The sequence below is a fragment of the Lagopus leucura genome, unplaced genomic scaffold (assembly GCF_019238085.1).
Source record: "Lagopus leucura isolate 7727_CA_CO unplaced genomic scaffold, USGS_WTPT01 Super-Scaffold_741, whole genome shotgun sequence".
In the NCBI taxonomy this organism is placed as follows: domain Eukaryota; kingdom Metazoa; phylum Chordata; class Aves; order Galliformes; family Phasianidae; genus Lagopus; species Lagopus leucura.
In genome coordinates this window covers 2,083,103-2,106,077 of record NW_024962256.1, presented here as the reverse complement: position 1 = coordinate 2,106,077, position 22,975 = coordinate 2,083,103, and the positions used below count along the sequence as shown (strand labels likewise).

General features: G+C 39.1%; 1 protein-coding gene across 1 annotated transcript in view; it reads left to right on the top strand.

Annotated features, from left to right (window-relative positions):
* Positions 1-22,975, top strand: part of LOC122175874 (VPS10 domain-containing receptor SorCS1-like) — a 268,752-nt gene that overhangs the window by 225,841 nt on the left and 19,936 nt on the right. The window contains exons 17-22 of the mRNA XM_042863898.1: positions 4,161-4,274; positions 5,277-5,448; positions 14,896-15,082; positions 19,304-19,437; positions 20,997-21,120; positions 22,011-22,123. Coding sequence (XP_042719832.1) covers positions 4,161-4,274; positions 5,277-5,448; positions 14,896-15,082; positions 19,304-19,437; positions 20,997-21,120; positions 22,011-22,123 — 844 coding nt within the window. The remainder of the gene's footprint in view (positions 1-4,160; positions 4,275-5,276; positions 5,449-14,895; positions 15,083-19,303; positions 19,438-20,996; positions 21,121-22,010; positions 22,124-22,975) is intronic.

The following is a 22,975-nucleotide window of genomic DNA, read 5'->3' as shown; positions in this document are numbered from 1 at the left end:
CTGAAGTTAATTAAATCTGTTTTATCATTCAAGAGGGCATAGTTAGCTGACAAATAGTGATTTTGAATTCATTTTAGTTCATTTTGAATGGTCGTCGAAAATACAGATTCAAGTCTGAGATGTATCTCTGCATCCGTAGGGTTCTAGATATCTACAAGGCACAGATTTACTGGAGGACACTTGGGGGTTTTATATTCTGTTAAGATAAACTGGAGTGACCTGTACTTCTGAACACTGGTGCAGTTATAATCATATGCCTTCCTAGATCCATCATTCAAAGTGTTGCTAAATCCATCCTTCTCTTAGACAAATCCCAGCTTGAGTCCTTGGAATACTGTGAAGCAAGTAGAACTCCCTTAAACAGAAATCTGTTCTTATACCATAGTTTAGTATTAGAAAATATTAAGTTAGTAAAATGATAGTAAGACATTACTATCTGTGGCCATGGTTAATTATTTCTAGAGGACCTTTTGGAAACTACAGATCAAAGGTGACTTTAAGCTTAGGTACCTTGATTCCAACCTACTTAAGGTCTGGAAAGTTTGCAGAGCAGAGAATGTAAAACTATGGGTAATGTTTACTGTTGCTGGCATGGTTGACCTTAAGGTGAAGCTGTTAAAATTAAGGAAATCCTGTGCTCATGTTATAAGTCATCTCTGCAGTCTCAGAAACTTTTCTGACTTACCTGATAATTTCTTATCTTAAAGCAGTGGGATTTCAATAATATCATGTAGATTTACAGTTCTTCCATTACAGTAACTTTGTCACATGTGTTTTCAAGCAAAAGACCTCCAAAAGGGATTTCTTTTCTTTGATTTTTACTTGTACACAAACACAAAATCAGGGAATTTACCATGAGTTTGGTGCAGGGTTATAGAACTTCTGGATTCAGTCTGTCTTTAATTGCAAGGGAGGACTTGTAAATAGAAGAAATAAGTGAATACGCAAATACAATTCCTGTTTAAACCAGTAAAAGTGGTCTATATTTTAAACCATTGTCAGTGAGAGACAGATAGTAGGCTGCTTCACGCTGATAAAACAAGCCCTGCTGTTAAATGTTCTGCTCTTATTTTGATAAGTACATTATCTATTTCACCTGAGTTCTTTTCAAGCAGGCAGAAAATACCATCAATATATGCAAATTCCAATTCCCAGGTACCTGGCAGTGACTTGGCTAGCTGATTGCAGGCTAGAGCTGATGCCTTTCCTGTTTCCATATTTTGCTATACTTGCTCTTGCTATGGCAATCCAATTGATGCTAATGCTTGTTGATTGCTGCAAAGCCTGTTGTGCCAAATTGTAGGCAGCAATTTGTTGTCAGCATCAGTGTTCTGAATGCACCAGCCTGTAGCCAAGGAATTCATTAAATTCCAAGACTGCGGAGGTGAACGGGGGGCTGGTGCATCTGTAGAGAGATACGGTACAACAATTCATGTCATTTTCTGGGATTACATTTCTGTAGGGCCTTAATGAGCCAGACGATTTGCAAGCCTGAAAATGACACTGTGAAACTTCTGTGCTTAGAACTATTTTTGCTGTGGAAAATCCTATCATTTCGTTCTCTTGAGTTTGAGAAATCCATGCGTAGTCAAACCTAGTGAAGTCAAACTTCTGTTGCCCAGATTTGTGAGTTCTAACAGGAAACAAAATTAGAGCATGAGTATAGATGTGTATAGTAAGAGATCACAGATGGTTACTGCTGTATTAAGTTGGACTACAGATACTGATCCCCTCTGCAGCAGATCTCACTGCTCTGTTTTGTTTTCACCTGATTACATAACGTTGTGTGTGTAGAGTGTTACAGCCTTTTTAATTAGAGTGATACAAGATAACTTAGAAATACAGTGCTGCAAAGTGTTGACAAATGAATTACAAAAATCCAGGAGTCCCACTTGTGTGTAAATATTTGTTTTCTGTAAGCAAATCAGAGTGGTGTTATTCTTCATTATAAAGTGTTTCTACAGCCATAGTGTTTTTAATCCAACAAGGATGATTAGAGGACTGCATGGCAATGGGAGAATACGCTGTCTAATGCTTCCAAAGCAATTAAGCAACATTCAATCACTAGCATCTGAGTAAATAGATTCATGAAAATTCAATCACAAAAACTGAGGAAAAGACCCATTTAGGTCATCTGGTTCATTGCTGTTTCCTAGAGCATGTTCTCAATTACTCGTAGCTATCCCAAGCAGCACAGCTGCCAAAATGTTCTTATGGAGCAGTTGTGCAGTTCATTGTATTTAGTTTTTCCACATGATGTGTAGCATTAGTTGTTTTGTTGCTGTTGTTGTTAATGTCATCCTTTAAATTGCTGTTTTTAGATTACATTGAAACATTTATTTTCTTGAAAAGTTACAAGCGTGGGTAAAAAAATTGTGATAAAAGCCCTCTCCATGTCCACCTTATGAGTGGCTGAGATCCTTGGGTTCAGCATAGAGCGGAGGAGGCTGAGGGGAGGCGTCCTGGTAGCCCACTGTTCCTCTAAGTGAGCAGAGTGGCAGCAGTGAGCTCTGCTCTCTGGTCACAGTGATAATGCCCCAGGAAACAGCATGGAGCCAGGAGTCGGACTTGATCTTTGAGAATCCCTTCCAACTCAGGATATTCTATAGATTCAGTTCCCTGCGAGCCATGTTCTAACTCTAGTTGCTAACACTTAGACACTTAGATCTCCACACACATGTGCACACAGAACAGAAAGGAAAATAGTTAGAAGTGAAGAAGACAGGGCATGCTACAAAGGGAATGGAAAAAAAAAAAAAAGAAAAAAAAAGAAAGAAACATTCCGCGTACACACAGCCTGTTCTTTTTTCTCCTTATTTTGTACAATTTTTTCCTTCCCTTTCTCTGCATTTGGTTCTTCCGCATCACATCTCCTAATAACTTTTGTACAATCCACAAATGCTATTCCTTAGCATAATGAATCCCATTCCTCCGTGTGCAGTAACCCAGCTCAGTCTGTGAGGCAGTCTTAGCAGCGCCTCTCCAGTTGTCTATCTGGTGAGCCTCCACCCCACCTTGGCCTGATGGTTGTCTTTTGACCAGTTCTTAGAGGAGCCAGGACAGGGATTCCACTGACTGCATCCATATTATTGAGGGTTTTGGTCTCCTGTTTTTCTTCGTTCTTCTTTATGTATCCAAATGTAAGCCTTTAATCATATAATCTAAGAATATTCTAAACCTGTTTTGTTTCAACATTTGGCTACTTGATACAAAGTTACTAAAGCTAAGAAGTACCATTCCAAGATTAAAGGTCATATGGCAACTGGAATTTTGGAATGGTGTCTGTGAACCTCTGGATGGCAATTCTTAGAAACGGTGACCCATTAGCTTCTCAGTTATACTGTATGGAGAAAGCTCAGTAAAAGGAATGAATGATTTTCTGTCCAAACAGTTCTCATTACTGAATGACTAGAAAACTAACCACGCAAACAGAATACTGGATAAACAGGTTTTATAATCGAACATTATTTATTGTGCATTTATCTGAAAGCAAAAAAACAGTTGGAAATGTTGCTTATTTTTTGTGGAACTGAATCAAACCTAGTCAGAGCTAAACCCAAATTGGAGCAAAAGATTCCATTTTGATTTATTGTTTCTAAAACTTTTCTTTTTTCTTTTCTTTTCTTTTTTTCCAACATTTCCACTTCCAAACCAAAACAGAAATTACCAAATACCTTCTGTACCTTCACTCTGCTCCTTCAGAGCGTGGGTTTTCCTCTGCAGCTTGTATAACATGGTTTTCAAATATATCAAACTGTTTAGCACTTCGGTTTTCTAAGAGGTGACAGCAGTGGTTGAAATAGGTGAAGATCTCTGGCCTTTATCATATTTTGGTTTAGAGATGAGCTAGAGAAACACTGTTGGACTGCCTAGGGAGAACAGATAAAGCAGTAGCTCATGAACTGCCTGGAAGAATCGTAATGATCTAGTTCTACTTTTTTGTGCTGGGATGTATGCAGGGTAACTTTATGCATAACAAAAGCTAAGGCAAGATGAAGAATCTGTTATTCCATCATTAAAAAAATCAGAAACTCCAGTAAACATACTGAGGAAAATCACAACTTGTATCAATAGCAGACAGCGTGAGCTAATACCTGTGTTAATTCTTCTTTTTTCTTTTTTAAATGTTTGTGTGTAACTCTCTTTTAATGTTCAAACAGTGATTATGGATATGAACGTCACAGCAATGGGCAGTGTTTACCAGCATTTTGGTATAATCCATCTTCCTTGTCAAAAGACTGCAGCCTTGGACAGAGTTATCTCAACAGCACTGGGTAAGTGGTGCACTAGACAGTATTTTAGCCAGAGCACTTCACAGTGAACTTCAACCCAATGATGACAGCATTTACCACTGGTGACTCAAAGCTGGGTGAAGTCCTTGGGACTTCTTCATTATTGAATTTGCTGGGGTGCACAGTAATGCCCTCCAGATCACCATCACATATGGTCCAGAACTTTCTATGAAAAATGATGTCTTAAAGAAACTTGAGTGGAAAATGTAAGGCAAAGGCCAGACCACTAAATCTCTGAAAGCAATCCTGTTAAAATCATTTGGGATCACATGAGCCAGAAAGGGTGGGAAATAAATTAGAGGAAAGAGATAAAACTGATATATATGTACAAAGAAGTAATATATGGGCAGTTAGTCCAAATGCTGATTGTTCTTCGGCTCTCTCGAACATCAATAAAAGATGCATTTTGTATTAAAAGACTGACCTCAAACTGCATTTCTCATGCAAATGACTGAAACAAAAGAATCTAAGATGTTTTGGAATTCTGTACATTCAAATATAGGCATAATTTGTCATCCTCTTCCACTTTATCATTACTGTAAGTTCTGGAGGCTTATATCTGTAGAATTGTTTCACTGCTGATGACAAAGGAACGGTTTTGAGACATGAGAAAATCTGTTTAACTGCCTAAAAGTGTAATAATATAATACAATTATACTATATATGTATATTACCTATTTATAACTTTATAATTATCTAACTTATAACCTACATTGTCATAGAATTCTATGTTTTATGCAATATATATAGTATGTGGTATACAGCTGTGCTAAATATTACCTGTCACTAACAACATTATTAATTGTTTACACGTTAGGTATGTGAGGAATACTTGGCTGAGGAAAATCATAAAGCATATTTGAGAATCTGCTTTCTTCCAATCTTCTTAATCTAAAGAAACCTCAGAAATGTACCCCTGTTCCCAGTTAACCCTGTTGTGCTCCCTGTCAGAATCTTGTACAGTTTCTCTCTTTACCTTTGCAGGTACCGAAAAGTTGTTTCTAATAACTGCACGGATGGTGTGAGAGAGCAGTACACAGCAAAACCACAGCAATGTCCTGGCAAAGCTCCCCAGGGTCTTCGCATAATAACCTCTGATGGCAAACTGACAGCTGAGCAAGGACACAATGTCACTTTTCTGGTGCAACTGGAAGAGGTAGGCTCTGTGGGTGTATTTCAGTCTGAGTCATGCTAACCGAAGTTTTAAAGTGGTAGAAAGGTGAATAGAGTATAGGACAAAAACAGCTCCCTTATGTATCTGTCTAAGATACTAGATATAAGGAAAAAACATTTTTACAATAATGCTGGTGAGGCACTGGCGCAGGTTGGCCAAAGAGTTGGTATCTCCACTCTTGGAGACATTCCAGGTCCGACTGGACCAGGCTCTGAGAACACCTAGCTGTAGGTGTCCCTGTTCATTGCAGAGAAGTTGAACTAGATAACTTTTAAGGATCCCTTCCATCAAAGGATTTTATGATTCTCTGCATACTGGTTAAGTGCCTGGGGGTAAAATCTCAAGATGTCATCAGCACTGAGTCTGAAATTGATTGCAGATGCGAAGCTGACTCAGTCTCTAACTGGAATCTGTGTTCCTGTTATATCTCTAACGTAATTTATTACGCCACAGTACTCCTCTTTCCATTTATGAGTCTCTAGAAAAAAAGGGTTTTTTTCCACCTGTTTTCTCTGCTTACCACTTCCTTATCTGTGATAATTGTAGGCTCCTAAATGATAACTCCTACAAAGTAATTATTATATCTTTTTTTCCCTAATCCAGTTTGATTTCTTTAAACTTCTACCCTTTGTCACGTGCAATTGGACAATAAATCCTAAAACAACTGTGCTTTTGCACTGGGGGATAATGCATATCCTTTTAGAGCTTTAGAGTATTCATGGAAATTACTTCTGACCCTCACCATACCACATGTCATTAGTAGTGAGGATAGAGAAATGAGGATGACCTCTGGTGCTGAGTTTTGTAGGGACATGTTGGGGTTTTTGCATTCTACTACTGATATTTTTCCAGCAAACATGTGTCCTGATCTGCAAAGACAATAATGTAATAAATCGTATCTAACCTTAAGCAGTTCTACAACTGGAATGTTCATTTTCTCCAAAAGGTGGTCTCCATTATAGTAGTTAAACTCATACAACATAGCTACTGCAGATGCCATCATAGCAGTTTGAACATATACTTTGACCAGGATACATTATTGATTTCTATGTTTAAAGATGAAGAAAAGAAGTACAAAATGAGATTCAAAGCTTTCAGACTTTATTTCAAAAAGCATATAAGCAACCAAGAAAGATGTTTTTATATTCTCCCTCCAGAAGTGTTTATTGCTGCCTTTCTATTCTCAGAAAAGTCTTACAACAGACTGAGAGAAAGAGATGGGTAACCTAAGACATCAATCACAGATCTGTCAAGGAATTATACCAATAGGGGGAGATGCAGTAACTCACGCGTTGGGAAACTCAGAACAAATTTCCTGCTTTGAGTGTTTGAACTCGCATATCTTGTAAGAGTGTCCTTGACACTCTGTTACACACAAATCTGTTGTGAATTGTACTGTGTTTTCAGTTGGTCACGATCTTTTCTGATAACACTGTTTCAGTTTTCATCGGAGTTTGGATGCATGCTGTGCATCACGAAGTATGTAAAGCATATTTTGATAAGTGAGTCAGCTGCAATGGAAATCTAAAGGGGACCCGTTTTGGGGGATATTTCATAAGGAGGAGTTTAGGAATTGCTCTCAGCATTGAAAAGTATTGATCAGCCTGCAGCCTTGGTAATTACTTCCCTGCCAGATGAATCCTGACCTTCTGCTCCTGGATTTGTCAACGTATAGAATTTGCAGAATTTTGGATGTGAATTTGACCTAATCTGACAGTTTGGGCTGATGTTACAACAAAAGAAATATTCAACAAAGATGAAAGTTTGTCCAGTTATGTGCTTATATGATATGAGAGAATAAATTATAGTCATAGGAACGTATTTTTATATACACTAAATTATTTTTGATAAACTATTTCAGTAAAAAAATCACACCACTCACCAGGAAAGTTAAACAACTCAGTAAAAGAACAATTATCCTGTCATAGAGCAGGTATCAAATTCACATAGTTGCAGAACTGCTGAAGCTGGAAGGGATCACTGGAGTTTGCATAGCTTGATTAGTGTGGACTTTGTTTCGGCCAACGCCTGTGAAACTTTCCTTCCTTTACAAACAAGATACAAGATACAAGCCATTTTCTGTTGAGTTGTGCCTTGTGCCAGTGTACACCACAGTATAATCTAGATAGGAAGTATTATTTTCTTTTTGGATCCTACCTGGGTCTGAAAAGAGCTTCAAACTTTAGATGCAGGCTCACTGGAGGCCCTGAAAAATCACTACATTTATGAAGTAGAAGGGGATATCTGAGAGAGGAGTAAAATTGTGGCAGTGAAAACTGATGTTTCCACTAAGTTGTGGGAGTCAGGCAGGATTCACAACACAGGGGTTTCTTGTAGAGTACCCTTATGTCTGCAGTGATGCTCAAGGCTGGGACTGCAGACTGTCATTCTAATCATGACAGAGTGTCAGATTAGGAAGGTTCCTCCAGGTTAGTTCACATATTAGACTACATACAATCATTGTGAAAATCTTACTGTATGGAAGCAGTCAGAATGCATCAGTGCTTCCTTTTATAATTAGCGTGTATCTCGTACAAACTTTTGTGGAAGTATTTAATAAGCAGAGCACCATAGTTAAGCTGGTAATTTTGTTCTTAAATTCCCATTGAGCAAAACAGAATAGTCACAGTCTGTCACTAACTGGCAGAATGGGAGAAAACCAGCTGTGCTTTAAAGGCGATTTCCCATTGCCTCAAAATGATGTCACTTTAAAGGTTAATCCTTTGTCCTGCTCTGGCCTCTTTATGCTCTGTACACGGATAAAGATCAGGCTGGTGCCTTTCACCCATAGCACTCATCTAGAGTTGCTTCTCATCCTACATAACCTTAATCCTTGCTTAATTTTTCCACAAGAAAAAGAAATAACAATAATTTTAAAAAATCCACTCAAATAAAATGCTACAAAGACATTTTTTCCAGTCAAATTCTTAAACCCAACATCCCTGACATATTTTCCTGCTCTGCTGTAGAAAATAGAGGAATTTTGTTAAGCAAGTGTTATTTCTGCATGTCTTCCCCATCACATGGTCATGAAGATCTCTTTCCTGTCACAAACCTAGTTGTTATTTCTATATTTCACTTATTGGTATGAACATCAGACATTTGTGTTTCTTGCTGCACTGTTTCAGCAGAGACACTAGAAGCAGCAGCTTCCAGAACAACTCTGTTCAGCACAATGGCTTTCAAACTTGTTTTATCTGATTGCTCATATGTCTTTGCTGAAGAAAAGGTTGGTAAAAACTTTCAGGGCAGAATGGTTCAGGGCTTTGGCTGTTTCATTACAGATAATTCATGGAGAAACTGCCTACTCTAATTTATTTTTTATCCTGATAAATTGACAGCCAAAAGTCTTTGACATTCCAGATCTGCTTCACCTCTCACTTGCCAAAGTCACCCCACTGGCTTGCATTTGACTACTTTCTTCTGCTATATGATGTTTTGATTAGGTTGATATGCGGGGAAAACTCTTTAGTTCTTACAGTTTTAGCCATGGACTGAAATTCAGGCAGTCTGAACTCATTCCTGAAGTGCTCTCTGAGCTATTTCTGTTTGACCTTAAGTAAGAAACTTAACCTTTTTGCTTTTTCCTTCATTTGAAAATAGAACTTCGCTTACTACCTCATGTCTTCCAGGCTATTCATATTTATGCTGAATGCTTATAAGGCCAAAGAAATCTCCCGTGCTAAGTGAATATAAAAATAAAGCCCTGGATTTCATGTAGACCACAGTGGCTTTCTGTAATGACTTTCAATAAGTGGTTACCCAATGAACATTGTGCCTGGGTGCATTTAATGAGCTTAGGGGACCCTGCTGACAAAGGAACAGTGCTATGAACATTTCCCTCCATGGCGCTGTGGCCTGGTGTAATTCAGAATTCAACTCAGCTGAAAGGTAAGCTTAGTGTTAGGATTGTTTTGTTGTTGCTGTACTTAAAATTAAAGATGCGAAGCTAGTAGTACATGAAAGCACAGGTTTTTCAGTGTCCTACTGTGTTCCCTCTTTGATATCACAAGTTAGTAAAGATTATGAAAATCTGAAACCTTTATCCTAACTTTAAACACAGATTGTGAATCATGGCTGTTTATCTTTCTAACACCAACACATTCCTCTTAATAGCACACAGCCAAAGATCAGTACATCCACTCTTCCATACCACTGTCATCTGAATTATAATTGCATTTTCTCTGTTACTGACGATGACAAGATTGTTAGGTGAAATCAAAGCCTTTCATGCATTTTTTTAATCTTCTGCTAAAATTCCATGAAAATGTATAAAAGTTGACCTTTCCTTCATGATGACACAGTGCTACAGTCTTCTAATGCACCTCCAGTTGCATAAGTTGAATTATTTGGCGTAATTCTAATTCCTGTGGAGCACAGATCTAGTCCTGTAGAAAAAGTTCATAGATGAATTGTGTTGGCAGAACTGGCAGTCATAACGAAACATTCAATTAGTACAATTTACTGTGTTGGTGTAGAAAAAGAAGTACATGTACCCAGCCTTATAAAAGACACATTTTTAATCTGTTTCTGCTATTAAAGTTAAAGAGCATCTCTTCATAAGTGGGAATTTGAAAAGAAAATGTGATTTTCTGTATTTGACCAAGTTGAACATAAGTATCTTTTTAAAATAAGTGTATGCCTTAAACAGACAAAGTCAAAAATTATCCCACGTACAGATAATCGGTTGCAATGGAAATGTTTGATGGATGTTTTCTAATGGTGACAGGAAAATGTCACAGTGTATAAAAGGTTGCTCTCAAGGAAGCACAAAACAGATTTCTAAAACATTAATTCATGAAGACAGTTCAACAGTGGTGTCTGTCTCTTGCGGAGGATAATTAAATTCATTTTCAACATCTGTAAGGAAGGAGTCACAATTTGATGCATAATTGAAGACTTAAAAATTAAATTTGAAACATGGGAAACAAAATTAAAAACCTTGAACTGTGTTTCATTGTTTTAATACTTCAATTTATATACAAAGACTGTAAGTTAATAAGGAAAATTCATGATTAGAACCTCCTGGGCAAAATTCAGATAGAGTGTTTGTGATGAGTTTGAATGAGCCCCAACCTCAGATACACTGAAATAACAAGACTCTGTGAAAGTAATCAAAATGTAACAATATTGTTATGAAGTATATAGTCAGTTTCTTGGCATATCCCCAGGCAGGAAGCTTCATGGAGTTTGTTGGAAACATCTGTGTCTTATGAATGCTCTATTGTTTTGGCAAGATACAGGAAAAGTGTGTATTTTGGTTTGGGAATGGAGAGTGTTCTGTTTATGCTTAGAAATTCTGTAGGCATTTAATGAGAAAATCCCTTAGAAAACAGTAAATTTCCAATTTATAGTTTAGCATCTCATGGTGTATGGGAAGAAGGCATAAGATGGGCCTTGGGAAAAATTGTTTTTAATTCCCAGGTGTTCTTCTCTGGCTAAAAGGAATACTCATATGCTTGAATTTCAATATACATGTATGTCTTTGGCTGAACTGAAAGCTTTATCAAATGTGCAGTCTTCAGATATACCCAACTTTGTGCATATTGCAATGCATTATAAACAAAATATTTTATATTTTACCCAATACTTGGTAAAAAAAATCCATCCACTAAAAGTACTTTTATTTTTCCAACTATTATAATTGTGGTTGCCTAGCATAGTGTGATTGATGCACTGAATGTGTGAATGTGTGAATGAGGCACTGAATGCACAGATATCACCGCAAGCAGCCATCTTGTCAAATTTTTCCTCAGTGCCTAAGAGCACTGGCATTAAAGACCTCTTCCAGTGAAGGCTAGAGAGGATGCCCGAAGACAGCTCGGCAATGACTGCATCCAAGTGCTTTGCTGTGACGGCAGAAATAACACAGTAGCTTTTGTGTCTACCTTAATCGGGCTAAAAGCTTCAGAAACCCCTCTCATGTAGTGCTGGACTTGTCAAAATGCTGAGGAGAAGCCAGAAAAAAAAAAGTAAAAAGAGAGATTTTTAGCAAGATGTATGTATAGGCATCAAATTGTTGCAAAACAGATCCTCTCTTGGAAAATCAGCCACATGCAAATGGCTCTCTGGAGCTGGGGTTGATGTAGATCAGGTGCAGGTTGTAAGGAAATGTTTTGATTTTGGCTTTCCTACTTTGTCTTCTGGTTTATTCTGCCCATACTCTTTCCTGGCACAGATAAAACATATGAAAAATAGACAAAATCACAATCTCTTTGTTTTTCTGACTTTTTTTCTCTCCTTTCCTAAGATAGAATTTTAAATGTCAGCCTTTCAAAATGTGGCATTTTCAGAGAAGTGTTATAGCCTGGGTCTTACTGAAAAGAAAGTGCTTTTCCAGTTCAAAGGGCTTTAAAACAAAACAGAAAAAGCTAAGACAAATGAAAGAGGCTGTGGGAATAGCAGCTCAAGTTCTTCTCCAATTAAATTTTCAGATGTCTCTGTCAGCATCTTTTCTCCCAGGGGAATTTGGAAGAAAACTTGAAATCTAAATCCTGCATATGTTGGAAATGGCTCCCTTCCCTGGCAGCACCTGTAGACACTACAGGTTTCATGGCTATAGAGAAAAATGAAGATGAGAAGAAAAGTCTGTTAGAACATGAATTTTGTCTCTTGCTGAAACAGAACTGTTCTAATGTGGTATCGCGCTTTTCATCTTCTCTGCTACTTCAAATATGCAGAGGAAGATACCTTGTCCTGAAATATATCTCAACTGCCTGACCTCAAATATATTCAGATATGATAAAGCCAGCGGGGTCACTATGGCAGTGTGGTTTTAATCATGCAGACTGCTTTTGTCCCAGCAGTATGGCTTTGCTGAATAATTTTTGAATGTGTCATCTCTTTTCAGTTAAAAAAAAAAAAAAAAAAAGAAAGAAAGAAAGAAAGAAAAAAAAAAAGGAAAAAAAAAATTAAAACCCTAGCAATGATGGGCATAGAGGAACTGGAAGACCTTTCAAGGGTTCTTCAGAAAACTGATGTATGCTCACCTTTGTCTGTGGAGGCAAATCCCATTTGGTACATGTTGGCTCATGTCAAACATGTTGGCTCTGCATGCTGGCTTGAAGTCAAAATACCACAGAACAGTGGTAGATGTGGCACTGAGGGACATGTTTTGGTGGGCATAGTGATGATGAGTTGATGGTTTGATTTGGTGATCTTAGAGACCTTTTCCCACCTTTATGTTTCTATGATCCTATCTTGTTTGTAACTTTGCACATCCTCTTTCATATAACTTGTGTCACTTAGGGACTTTACTGTCCGTACCTTCACAACTTGGGGAGAAATGGCGTGGGGTATCTCTAGGAAGCTCCAGGCACATGCTTTTGTCAGGGGATGCCTTTGTCTCTACACATTCAGTCTGCGATACTCCAGAGCAGAACAATACAGTTATTTTTGTCTCACCCCTTTGGAAGCAACTGAGCTTCCAGCAGGGTGCCAGGGCAGTGTAATGAGTACCACTTTAACCTCTGAAAACAGAGTGTCTGGAACAATTTATCTCTCTTGCTATCCTGAAGTAGAGCTCGGCTGCCCCCACTTCCCATTCAGCCATGCTTCCACCATTTCTGTCTTCACAACAAGTGATAAAAAGACAGAAGGAACATGAGGAATGGGAATGATTCTGTTCCAGTTCTCTCACACTCACACATTTCCCTTTCTGATGTGAATACCTGCCTGATGCCAACCATTTACATGGGTACCTTTTCTTCTAGCTGGGCATCCAGAGGACTGTTTCTATCTCAGAGTGGTAAGGAAAGAAGGAAACCAAAGTAAATTAAGAGCATTTTCAGCCAGTTTTTTGGACTGTCCTCAGCTATTATTTCAGTGACATTCTTGCAGACAGTGGCAGCTGCCTCGGGATCAGCCTGGTTGTAAGCTGCTGCATAGCAACAGGAAGCTGGGACATACCCCATGTAGGCATCAAGCGGAGCCTCTGAGAGGCACTCCCAAAAGGAGAAAGAGTGCTTTAAATTGAGACAAGATTCTACATCTCACCTGAAGGACAGGGGGTATGAGGCAGCCATAGTTGCTATACAGGGCAGTGTAGGCTGTATTTGGTCATGAAAAGCTGCCCTTATCAGACACATATCACTGCCTTGTGATATCAGAAAATCTCGTGTTTCTAACATATAAGACATGGGTTATCTTTCGTTTTTTGGGGAGCTTTTCTTGTGTTTTGTTTGTTTGTTTGTTTGTTTTGTATACAGTTGAGGCTTACTTCTCTGTCTGATAAACTAGCTTGCAAACAAAAAATCAGAAACTTGCTTTTTGTCTGGAAAGCAGAATGAAGTAATGACATCACCCTCCTCTTTTGGGTTTTATATGTCTTTGAGGACCATGTGGCTTTGGCATTTGACAAAACCACATGCAGCAGACTGGAATTCAGTTTCAAGAGCAGAAGATTAAAACCTGTTTTAGGATTGGTTTGCATTAAAGAGGCATGAATAACACAGATCTCTGATATCCTTGGCTTTGGTTTAAATTTTTACCCCCAGCTGTGGATTTTATTTATTTACTTATTGTAATTTATTTTAACAGCTCTGAAACCTGCTAGATTAGCAGCCCAGGAGAATAATGTCAAAGAGTGGCAGTCTGAGTTGCGCTACAAACCCACTCTGATAGGATTATCTCTAGGCAGGAGGAGAAGAGTTTAATCAGCCTTGTCAATTCATTAGCTCTCCTCTTCTGAGGCAGTCACAAAGGGTGCCACTTAGTGTCAGTGGTGTTGGTAGCTATTCTGAAATAAATACAAATCAGGCTCACTTCAAATCAGGCTGCTGAACAAGTTGTAAGCTCCTGTAACTGGTTGTTATCATGTAAGACTGAAAAGGTTCTTTTAACACCCTGCTGCTTAGATAGGGTTGACCCTTCCCTGAGGACTTCTCAAAGTTCCTTCTTGCACTGTTTTGTCTATTTACTTTTTATGATTTAAAATGCAAAACGCATAATGTGATTTGTTCCAAAGACTCCTGAGACAGTTACCCACATCCTTAGTGCTTGCTGAGTGTCACTCCCACTACAACACTGCTCTTCACAATAAGGAAACCTGGAGAAAGGAGCTGGAATGTTTACAAATAATGCCCATCTTTCCTGACAAGCAGGAATGCAAGGCTACAGCATACACCTTCTGTAATACTTCACCTTTAATAATGCAGCTGAGTTAACCTGAAGAAGGATCACTTTCTCTCCAGTGTCTGCTGTGTAAGTTGATGAAGTGACCTCTGCTAACATCAGGAATGTGAATATGCTCTGTATGATCTGTCTACATCACTCCACTGATTCAGTCTCTCGCAGTCATTTTCTGTAGCTCCCACCAGTACTCCTGCCGACATCAGAGGCTGTGGACTGATGTTCCAACAAGTCTCTTTCAGAAAAAAGAAAAGAAAAAAAAAAGTATATTCTGACCCTTTCTTTTTTCTGTCACCACAGGGAGATCTCCAAAGATCCCTCATTCAGGTGGATTTTGGCGACGGCACCGCTGTTTCATATGCCAATCTCAGCTCAACAGAAGATGGGATCAAACACACCTACCAGAACGTGGGCATATTCCGAGTGACCGTGCTGGTGGAAAATAGCCTGGGATCTGACAATGCTGTCCTCTACCTGCACGTAACATGTATGTATGTTCATACTCATTGTTAGCTTCTGTCATTCCTAGAAAAAATTATCACTTGCTCTGAGAGATGATGCTTGGACTTTGTATGTGGGAGGATGAAGTGATGGGAGATGGTGAGAGTTTGACCTCCAATGGAGGACTTCAGAATGAGAGGAGACACAAGGAATAGCAGTTTGTTTTTTTGGACCGTGTTTAACCTCTAACTTTGGGTGGTCCAATCTGAGACAGCTCAGAGTATTATCTTTCCCTTTCTGAAATGCACTGTGGTTGGCATGTTTACAGTGCCAGAAAAATAAAGACATCTTTTATTCACTTTTAAAAACCTTGACTTTCCCTTCATACAGTGTTTTGCCCTTTAATGAAATGCAGACACATTTGGGATGGAAACTTGTGCATTTCAGTCTTTCTGTTGTCATAGGAACCAAAATCCTGGTGTTAAAAGAGTATAACAAGAAAAAATGTTATCTTCACATTGCTCTTTTGCTATTCTTTTCAAACTTTTTATATGTTGGCTCTCTCTGATTTACACCTGAAATGTATCTCAGTCTTTGTATAAAACCAGCAATGTGTTCTTTCATCTTTATTCTTGCACATGCCTGAGAATCCAAAATGTTTGACCGTTAGTGAAACTCTGTAGTATCTCTGGATTTTGTTTGGGGCCATAATTTGTTTTACATTGTGTAATTATTTTCTTTTTTTTGTTTATTTTGTTATTTTTGTTGGGTTTTGTTAATTACTTTTCTAGGCTGTATATCTATGTGACAGATTTACTGAAGAAAAAAAATATTTTAAACTTAGTTATTTTTATTTTACGTTATGCGTATAGAAATACTACTTAGCCTCTACTAAAGTAATTCCACATATTGCCTAGATAATTCAGCACATTCCACATTCTGTGACTCTGGTTTTGGAGTTACTTCACTTAGCATGAAATCAGGTGCACCTTTAGGGGAAGAGGGCAGTTCTCTAATGGTGCACAGTCGTATAAGCAGATGGGACCAGTGGGATTTGTAGGTGTAGGAGACAGCAGGTGTATGCGGTAGCATGATGGGAACAGTAACAAATCCTTCCCTGAACTTCTTCCTTGAAAAAGACATGAGCATCGTGTACCATTTATGATTCCCTTACCTGATACTGGTCTGCCATAAACTTTTGTGTCACAGAGTCCTTCAGCAGTGTCGTGTGTTTGAAAAACTCCTATCTATCTTGCAAAAAAGAACTCTGCTGATAAATCAGATTGTTATCAAGCTTTGGTTCTTTATTTATATATTTATGCTGAATTACTTCTGCTTTGAAGCACTGGCGAGGCAAGGTAAGGTCTCAGCTTTTAGATAGCTACTGTTTTTTTGGTTGGTTGGTTTTGTTGCATGGTTTTGAGAATCACTGTATGATAGAAAAGGAACTCTGCTTAGAGCAGATTTTTATATGCTTTCACATAATTTCTTCAGCAACTGAGGAAGCTCGGGTTTGGTCCAGTGGAGAGTGCCCTTGTCTGCAGAGGAGTGGTTCTGGAGTCACACTGTAGTTTGCCTTCTTGCTTGTGCTTGGGTGCTTAGCAGGGGAGATGCAGGATGCAGCAATCCTCCTCCTTCTGCTGCTGGTTATGAAAGTCACCTCAACACGAGCTGTGGTCATCTTTTTTTTTTTTTTTCCCAGTCTGTGTAAAAGGTCACTGGAAAGAAATGGAGCACTGTTTTGGCAGTTGATATTTCACAAGAGGTTCTGACAGCCTTCTATGAACAGGGTTGGTAATTGTTTGCTGTTTGACAACAAAGGTCCATGGGGACCTTTGCATACGCTCAGCCTATCTGCACAGTAACGAGCCCCTATAACAATAACCACTCTGTTGTGCAACCACAAAATAGAAGAAGAAGGCAGGGAGGCCCTCACCCTTACTCGCATTGGCTTTCTGGGTTGTAGCTAATTTAATTCATTTTCTTGAGCCATAGAAGGCTTAAGAATTGTTTTGTTTTTTAAGAATTTGTTTTAACAGTACAATTAAGAAGCAATATCCAGATGTCTTCATGCTACTAAGCAGCTGATAAATATATATTTCTGAGTTGTGTTTAGATAAAGTCAATATGTGACTTCAATATGTCCCTGCATTATCATTGAAGTCAGGCCTAGATTATAGGTGTCTGACCTCCAGAGAAGCCACAGCCTGAAAGATGTGTTTCACCTCCCACTGTCTGCGAAGAATTAGGGACCTCAGAGCAGATTACAAACAGAGTATGGTGCCATTCAGACTAGCAATAGATTTGCTGAAGGCAGAGTTGTACAATAAATTCATAAAGCCCTCATAAAGCCTAATGCCCAGATCTACAAAAGCTTCTGAATCTATGGAAATGCTAGCTTTGCCTCTCAGCTCTCTAGTGATCAAGGCTACTTTATTTAGCTTGGGGTGCATAAGCATGAATCTGGCCTCTTGGAAGTCTTGTAAGGCATTATTGTATTGTATTGTTATTATTATTGTATTGTGAGGCAGGAGTATTTTGTTGTGCATGGACTGTACTTTGTATAAGGTATACACATTGAAATAAGTCTCTACAAACTTACCTGGAAGGGTGCAGACTCCTAGCAGTTAAGAGCCCATCCAGAATGAGCTATCCCCATCTGCTGGCCAGATAATAGTTCAGCATTTCAGCAACTTCGACCCATCATCTATTTGAAGAGAAATGCTGAGGCAGAATTGGCTTGTCAGAGCCATTCTTTCACATTCTTTCTAAGCCAGTGCATGGCACAGGTCTGAGGAGGGTTTGGGTGTCCTCTGCAGTGTGGTCTTTTTAGCTGTATTCTGAGCAACTGTGTAGTTATTTTGGAGTGAACTAGATTTTACACAGGTGTCATAGTCACTGTCACAACTGTCACCATATCAGGTGTGAGGGAATGTACTCCTTTAGAGGTCTGTGCTGGTGGTACCTGGCATTTGGCAAACATCCCAAAGGATATCAGAGCTGCAAAATATTCAGCTTGGGAAGCTGCCATTTCTCAGTTCTTAGTGTCTTGTAGGTCACAGAAATATACCTGAGCAGGGAAATTCCATTAAAATCAGAAGGATGAAATTCCAGCTTCTTAAGAATTTATAAAAGGGACTGCTGATTATTGAAGGAAAAATGAGCCACACATCTGTGTCTATAGCAGTCTTTGGTTAGTTCCACATGAGGGGGCTGCGTTAGGTTAATCAGTGGCTAAGTCTATACCACAAAGAAATCTGCATTTTAGTAATGAATCAGAAGGAGTGGTTCTTGTTTATACTGGCATTGCTTATACAGTCTGGTTTAGGTGAATTTTTTCATACCTCTCTGCATGTGTGTGATACAGGGTCAGGGGATGCTTGCTCTAAAATGTTCAGTGTTTCTCTTGGAAAGCCAGGTTCTAAGTGATGCTACGCATGTGATGTTTTCAGAAAAATCCTCTCCTAAAATATAAAAGATCCTTTAGCAAAATATTCACATGGACAATGCAGTCGACCCTCTTAGGCTGTGGTCTCCACTTCTCATCACTTAGAAACTCACAGATGTAGGAAATGAATTTTACTTGTTTTAGAAACCCATGTCCCCATATCACCTGGGAAGTCTTTTTTTTTCCTATGTCAGTTTTAGAACAATTGCTTTGTTCTCTAAGTGAACAGTCAGAACACGTTTTAAAAAATAATCTAGAGGACAAGATGCAATAACAAAGGCCCATCTGTCTCCAAAACATGAGAAATGTGTAACCCTGGGCATAATGTCACTTGTCAAATGAATTATGTTCTGTTTATATTAAAAAATAAAATAGTTTACTGTGGAAAAGAGGGAGTATAGGGTAACAAAATGAAAGCAGTCAGTGAAAAACTGTGTTCAGACAGAATTTCATCCAGTATGAATAGATACAGTATTACTGAAGTTCACCAAATCATAATAATTTGCATCAACAGAGATGTTCCATGTCAACTGAAGCCATTTGTCCTGCACGTTCTTATGTCTTCTTAATGAAGACCCTGTTTACATATCTGGGCTCTGCTTCTATTATTTAAGTGGTATATACTGTTCCTGGATATTTGACATCCATGCAATAAAGAACACAAGATTTCAGCACTGGTACAGGTGTGATAAATGTCATGCCCTGTGGTGATTTAGGACACTATTTCCTCAAACCAGTGGGTCTCCCCTCATATCCCCTCTATCCCAAGTTGGTATTTCACAGGGAGGGATGACTCACACCTTGTATCTGTCTCTGCAGGTCCCTTGGAACATGTTCATTTATCTCTTCCATTTGTCACCACGAAGAACAAGGAGGTCAATGCCACGGCAGTACTGTGGCCAAGTCAAGTGGGAACACTTACTTATGTCTGGTGGTTTGGGAACAACACAGAGGTTTGTATTCCCTATGGATTTATATCAAAACAATCAAGGAGGAATTCTGACTGGGAAAGGAGGAAGAGAAGGGTCTGAAAATGCCTCTAAATAGTCCTCCACACAAGAAAACTGCAAGTCAGAGGAAGAGACGCTAATTCTTAGATCTTTGATGTACCAACACTGAAATATAGGAACCGTTTTGTGATTACTGCTGTGACTTAGCTGCAGGTTTATTGCCATTTCATGCAAATTGTCAGCAGCTTTGTACTGGCATCTTCATCCAAGGTAGATATATAGAACCAAGGTCCCAAAGTGCTTCTAGTATGCTTTTTCCCTCACTCACTATAAAAGCAATAACAAAAGCTGAAAATAGCATACAGCACATTCTGCTGCCTCTGTGCTTGCAGAGTTAGTAAATCTGCACTGGCATTGCAACTGTTATTGTATGTGCCTTTGTGGCAGCAGTACCCAGGCACCCTTATTAATCTCTAAGGGGAGAGATTCTCATGGCTTTTGTAGGGCTGACATGGGCCTTCAACCACATGTTCTTCTTCTGTACAATGCAGGTCAGAGGATTGCATCAACATTTCCTGCTTTATTTACCTCTTTGCGATTAAAGTAGAATTTGAATTTCCTGTTGCTTTGTCCCACAGATGATGGAAAATTCACTGCTTCTTTCTTACCCTCTCTCCCAGCTTTCTCCCCACAGCTAATTATCTTGAGTGTTAAACATATGCCCTGTGTTTGTAGTCTGAATTTATCTAGCTCTGGTTTCAAGCTGCTGGATCTTGTTATGTCTTTGTGTGTAGATTAAAGGACTCTGTTGTATCAGAAATCGTCTCTCCCTTGAGGTACTTACAGGCTCTGATTCTCACCTTTTAACCTTCCTTCTGATCTTCTAAGCTCATAAGTGATCAGAGTTGGTCTAACTCTGTTCTCATTGAAGTGAGAATTTTACTACAGACTACAATGGGAACAGAGTTTGACTTAATACTATGTGCTTTGAAGACCTCATCCAGAGTTCATTAATAAGCGAAAACAGAAGTTATGGCAGAGACTGTTGAAAGGGAGCACAGCTCACTGATTAACTGGCTTGCACAGCAGATGAAGCCGAGGGGATCTGTGTTCTCTCTAAAACCCACCCTTTTCCAAAAGCAGCATCTCCGTGCCTATGCAGGAGAGCAACTGAGAAATGTTGATTTGCCTCCTTGTTCTGCCACAACCTCCTTAAATACCTTCAACAAACCACAACTAGATCTGGGAAAGTAGTGTGACAGCAGTGAACCTGGTGGGCCCTCCTATTAGTTAGAATCTGCACCTCTCTGGAGAGTACTCTGGAGAGAGCAAAGACACTTTAACATGGGATTCCAAACATACAGCATGCTCAGCAGAAAGCCTTTCAGTCATCCTGAGCAGTCTCCAGAAAGGCTAGGCTTCCAGGTCACACGGTCCTTCCTACTTTTGCAAGCTGGAACCAATTCCCCAAACCATCCCAATAGGCCAAAGAGCCAAACTCATCTTTGCTTTTCCTCTACAGCCAAATTAACTTATTTTCTCTTCTTCTGATGTATTTGCAGCCACTGATCACTTTGGAAGGGAGCATCACATTTACATTTTCTGTAGAAGGGATGAATACCATCACTGTTCAGGTCTCAGCAGGAAACACCATTCTTCAGGACACAAAGACCATCGCTGTGTATGGTGAGCCTTTCTCCCTTTGTTTTACATAGGATTCTCCATAATCAAGAGCTAAAGATGCAGGCTGCAATATAAGGTCTTAATTCCAGGTTGTAAGCTCATTTCCAGTGATATCAATTCAGCATAATGCCTCTGAGTTATGTTAGTCCAGACTGAGACGATTGCAGAGTGTTGACTGTCTTCCCAGAACCCTCTGTATCAGATCTGTCAATCACTATATATTAGTCAAACACAATCATAAAGATTTTAGGCTGCTTGTAAGCTGGTTTCCTCTTTTCAGCCAGTAGAGGCCTCTTTACTCACACAGAAGCTGCCTGGCTCAAATTCAAAGCCAATGCAGCGTGATGCAGTCCGGTACAGAAATCTGCATTGCTCTGATATTGTACTCAGGCCTCAGAAACAGTTATGACAAACAAATGCCATATAGTGTGGATGTAGTCCAGGAACCAATGGAAATTCCCTAAGCATGTAGTGAAAGTGATCAGCGTGAGTGTCCCTGTTAGCAAAAGCAAAGATTAAGAAGCATTTTTTCCAAGGCTGTCCAGTTAAGATTTCAGGTGTTTGCAACATGTCTATGAGAATATGATCACAGCTTCCTTTGCAGAGTTTGTCTTCTTCAGAAATCAAGAAGAAGGTAGCATTTATATTCTCCACTCAGCTCCCCTTCCAATGCTATCCACCTATTAAAAGTAATGACCTATCACCTTTTTCAGTTTTGTGACACCTGAGCAGTGAATCACTCCAATTTACTGCTGGATTCTCTGACACTGTATGCATCACTAGCAGATTGATTAAGAAAAGCAAAACACAAGCTGCAGCAGGTTTCACAAAGTTCTGCTCATTCAGCACAAGGCATTTTCAGATGTCTTACCACTGCGTCATTGTATCTGCAGAGCAATTTCGGTCCTTGAGGTTATCCTTTTCCCCAAACTTGGATGACTACAATCCAGATATCCCAGAGTGGAGAAGGGACATCAGCCGTGTAGTCAAGAGAGCTCTGGTGGAGGTAAGCAATGTGTATAAACTGTCTTATGGTGGCTCACTTTTTGCTTTCTGCCTAGATTAGGACCAAATAAATTGTTCTCTCAAGGTGTCTCTCGGTCCCTTGCAACTATAAAAGGGGGATAGATGAGTGTTTGAGTCCAGAATCCTTAATTTTATACAGGTGAAATGATCTTATCCTATGACAATCTAGTGCTCGGAGTCAGACTTCACTTTATTCTTTTTAATGGAATATCTCAGAGAAAAGGACATCTGGAAAAACAAATTACTTGTGTGCGCGTTTAGCTTTACAAATGTCTTTTCTGTTGCACTGCAATCCTTTTACTGCTGCGCTTATACAGCGGTGGAAAGTAATGCTCTTCTAATGGAATTACAAATATGCTGTAGGAAACTTAGGAGACCAAAGAGAATAATTTTCACTACTAAGAAGAGCACCCAAGTATGTACTTCATATTTGTCATATAGCATGAGTTTCATGGGTCAAGATTGGGTGCTATTTCTCCCACCAACACTACAGAGAAACTCTGAAGTTCCTTCTCTCACCGTGAAACAGAATGTCATAAAAACATTGTTTGTCTGAAGACTTGGGATTCAAACCAAGGGGCAGAGAAATGTATGTTAGAAGAGATAGGCATCAGTGGCAGTTTCTCAGTTCAGCAGAAAAATAGGAACTGTTCAAAACGCATTTGTGCCCACCTGATTAATGTCTTTCCAGCCTTTTTGCATAGATGGTATCATGAATAAAAAGCTTGCTAATAACATCCACAACCTTTGTTTCCATTCAAAATTTGAGAAATATTTTTTTAAAAAAGCAGAAAATTTGTCTGAATACTTACTGAAAGGATTTTTTTTTTTT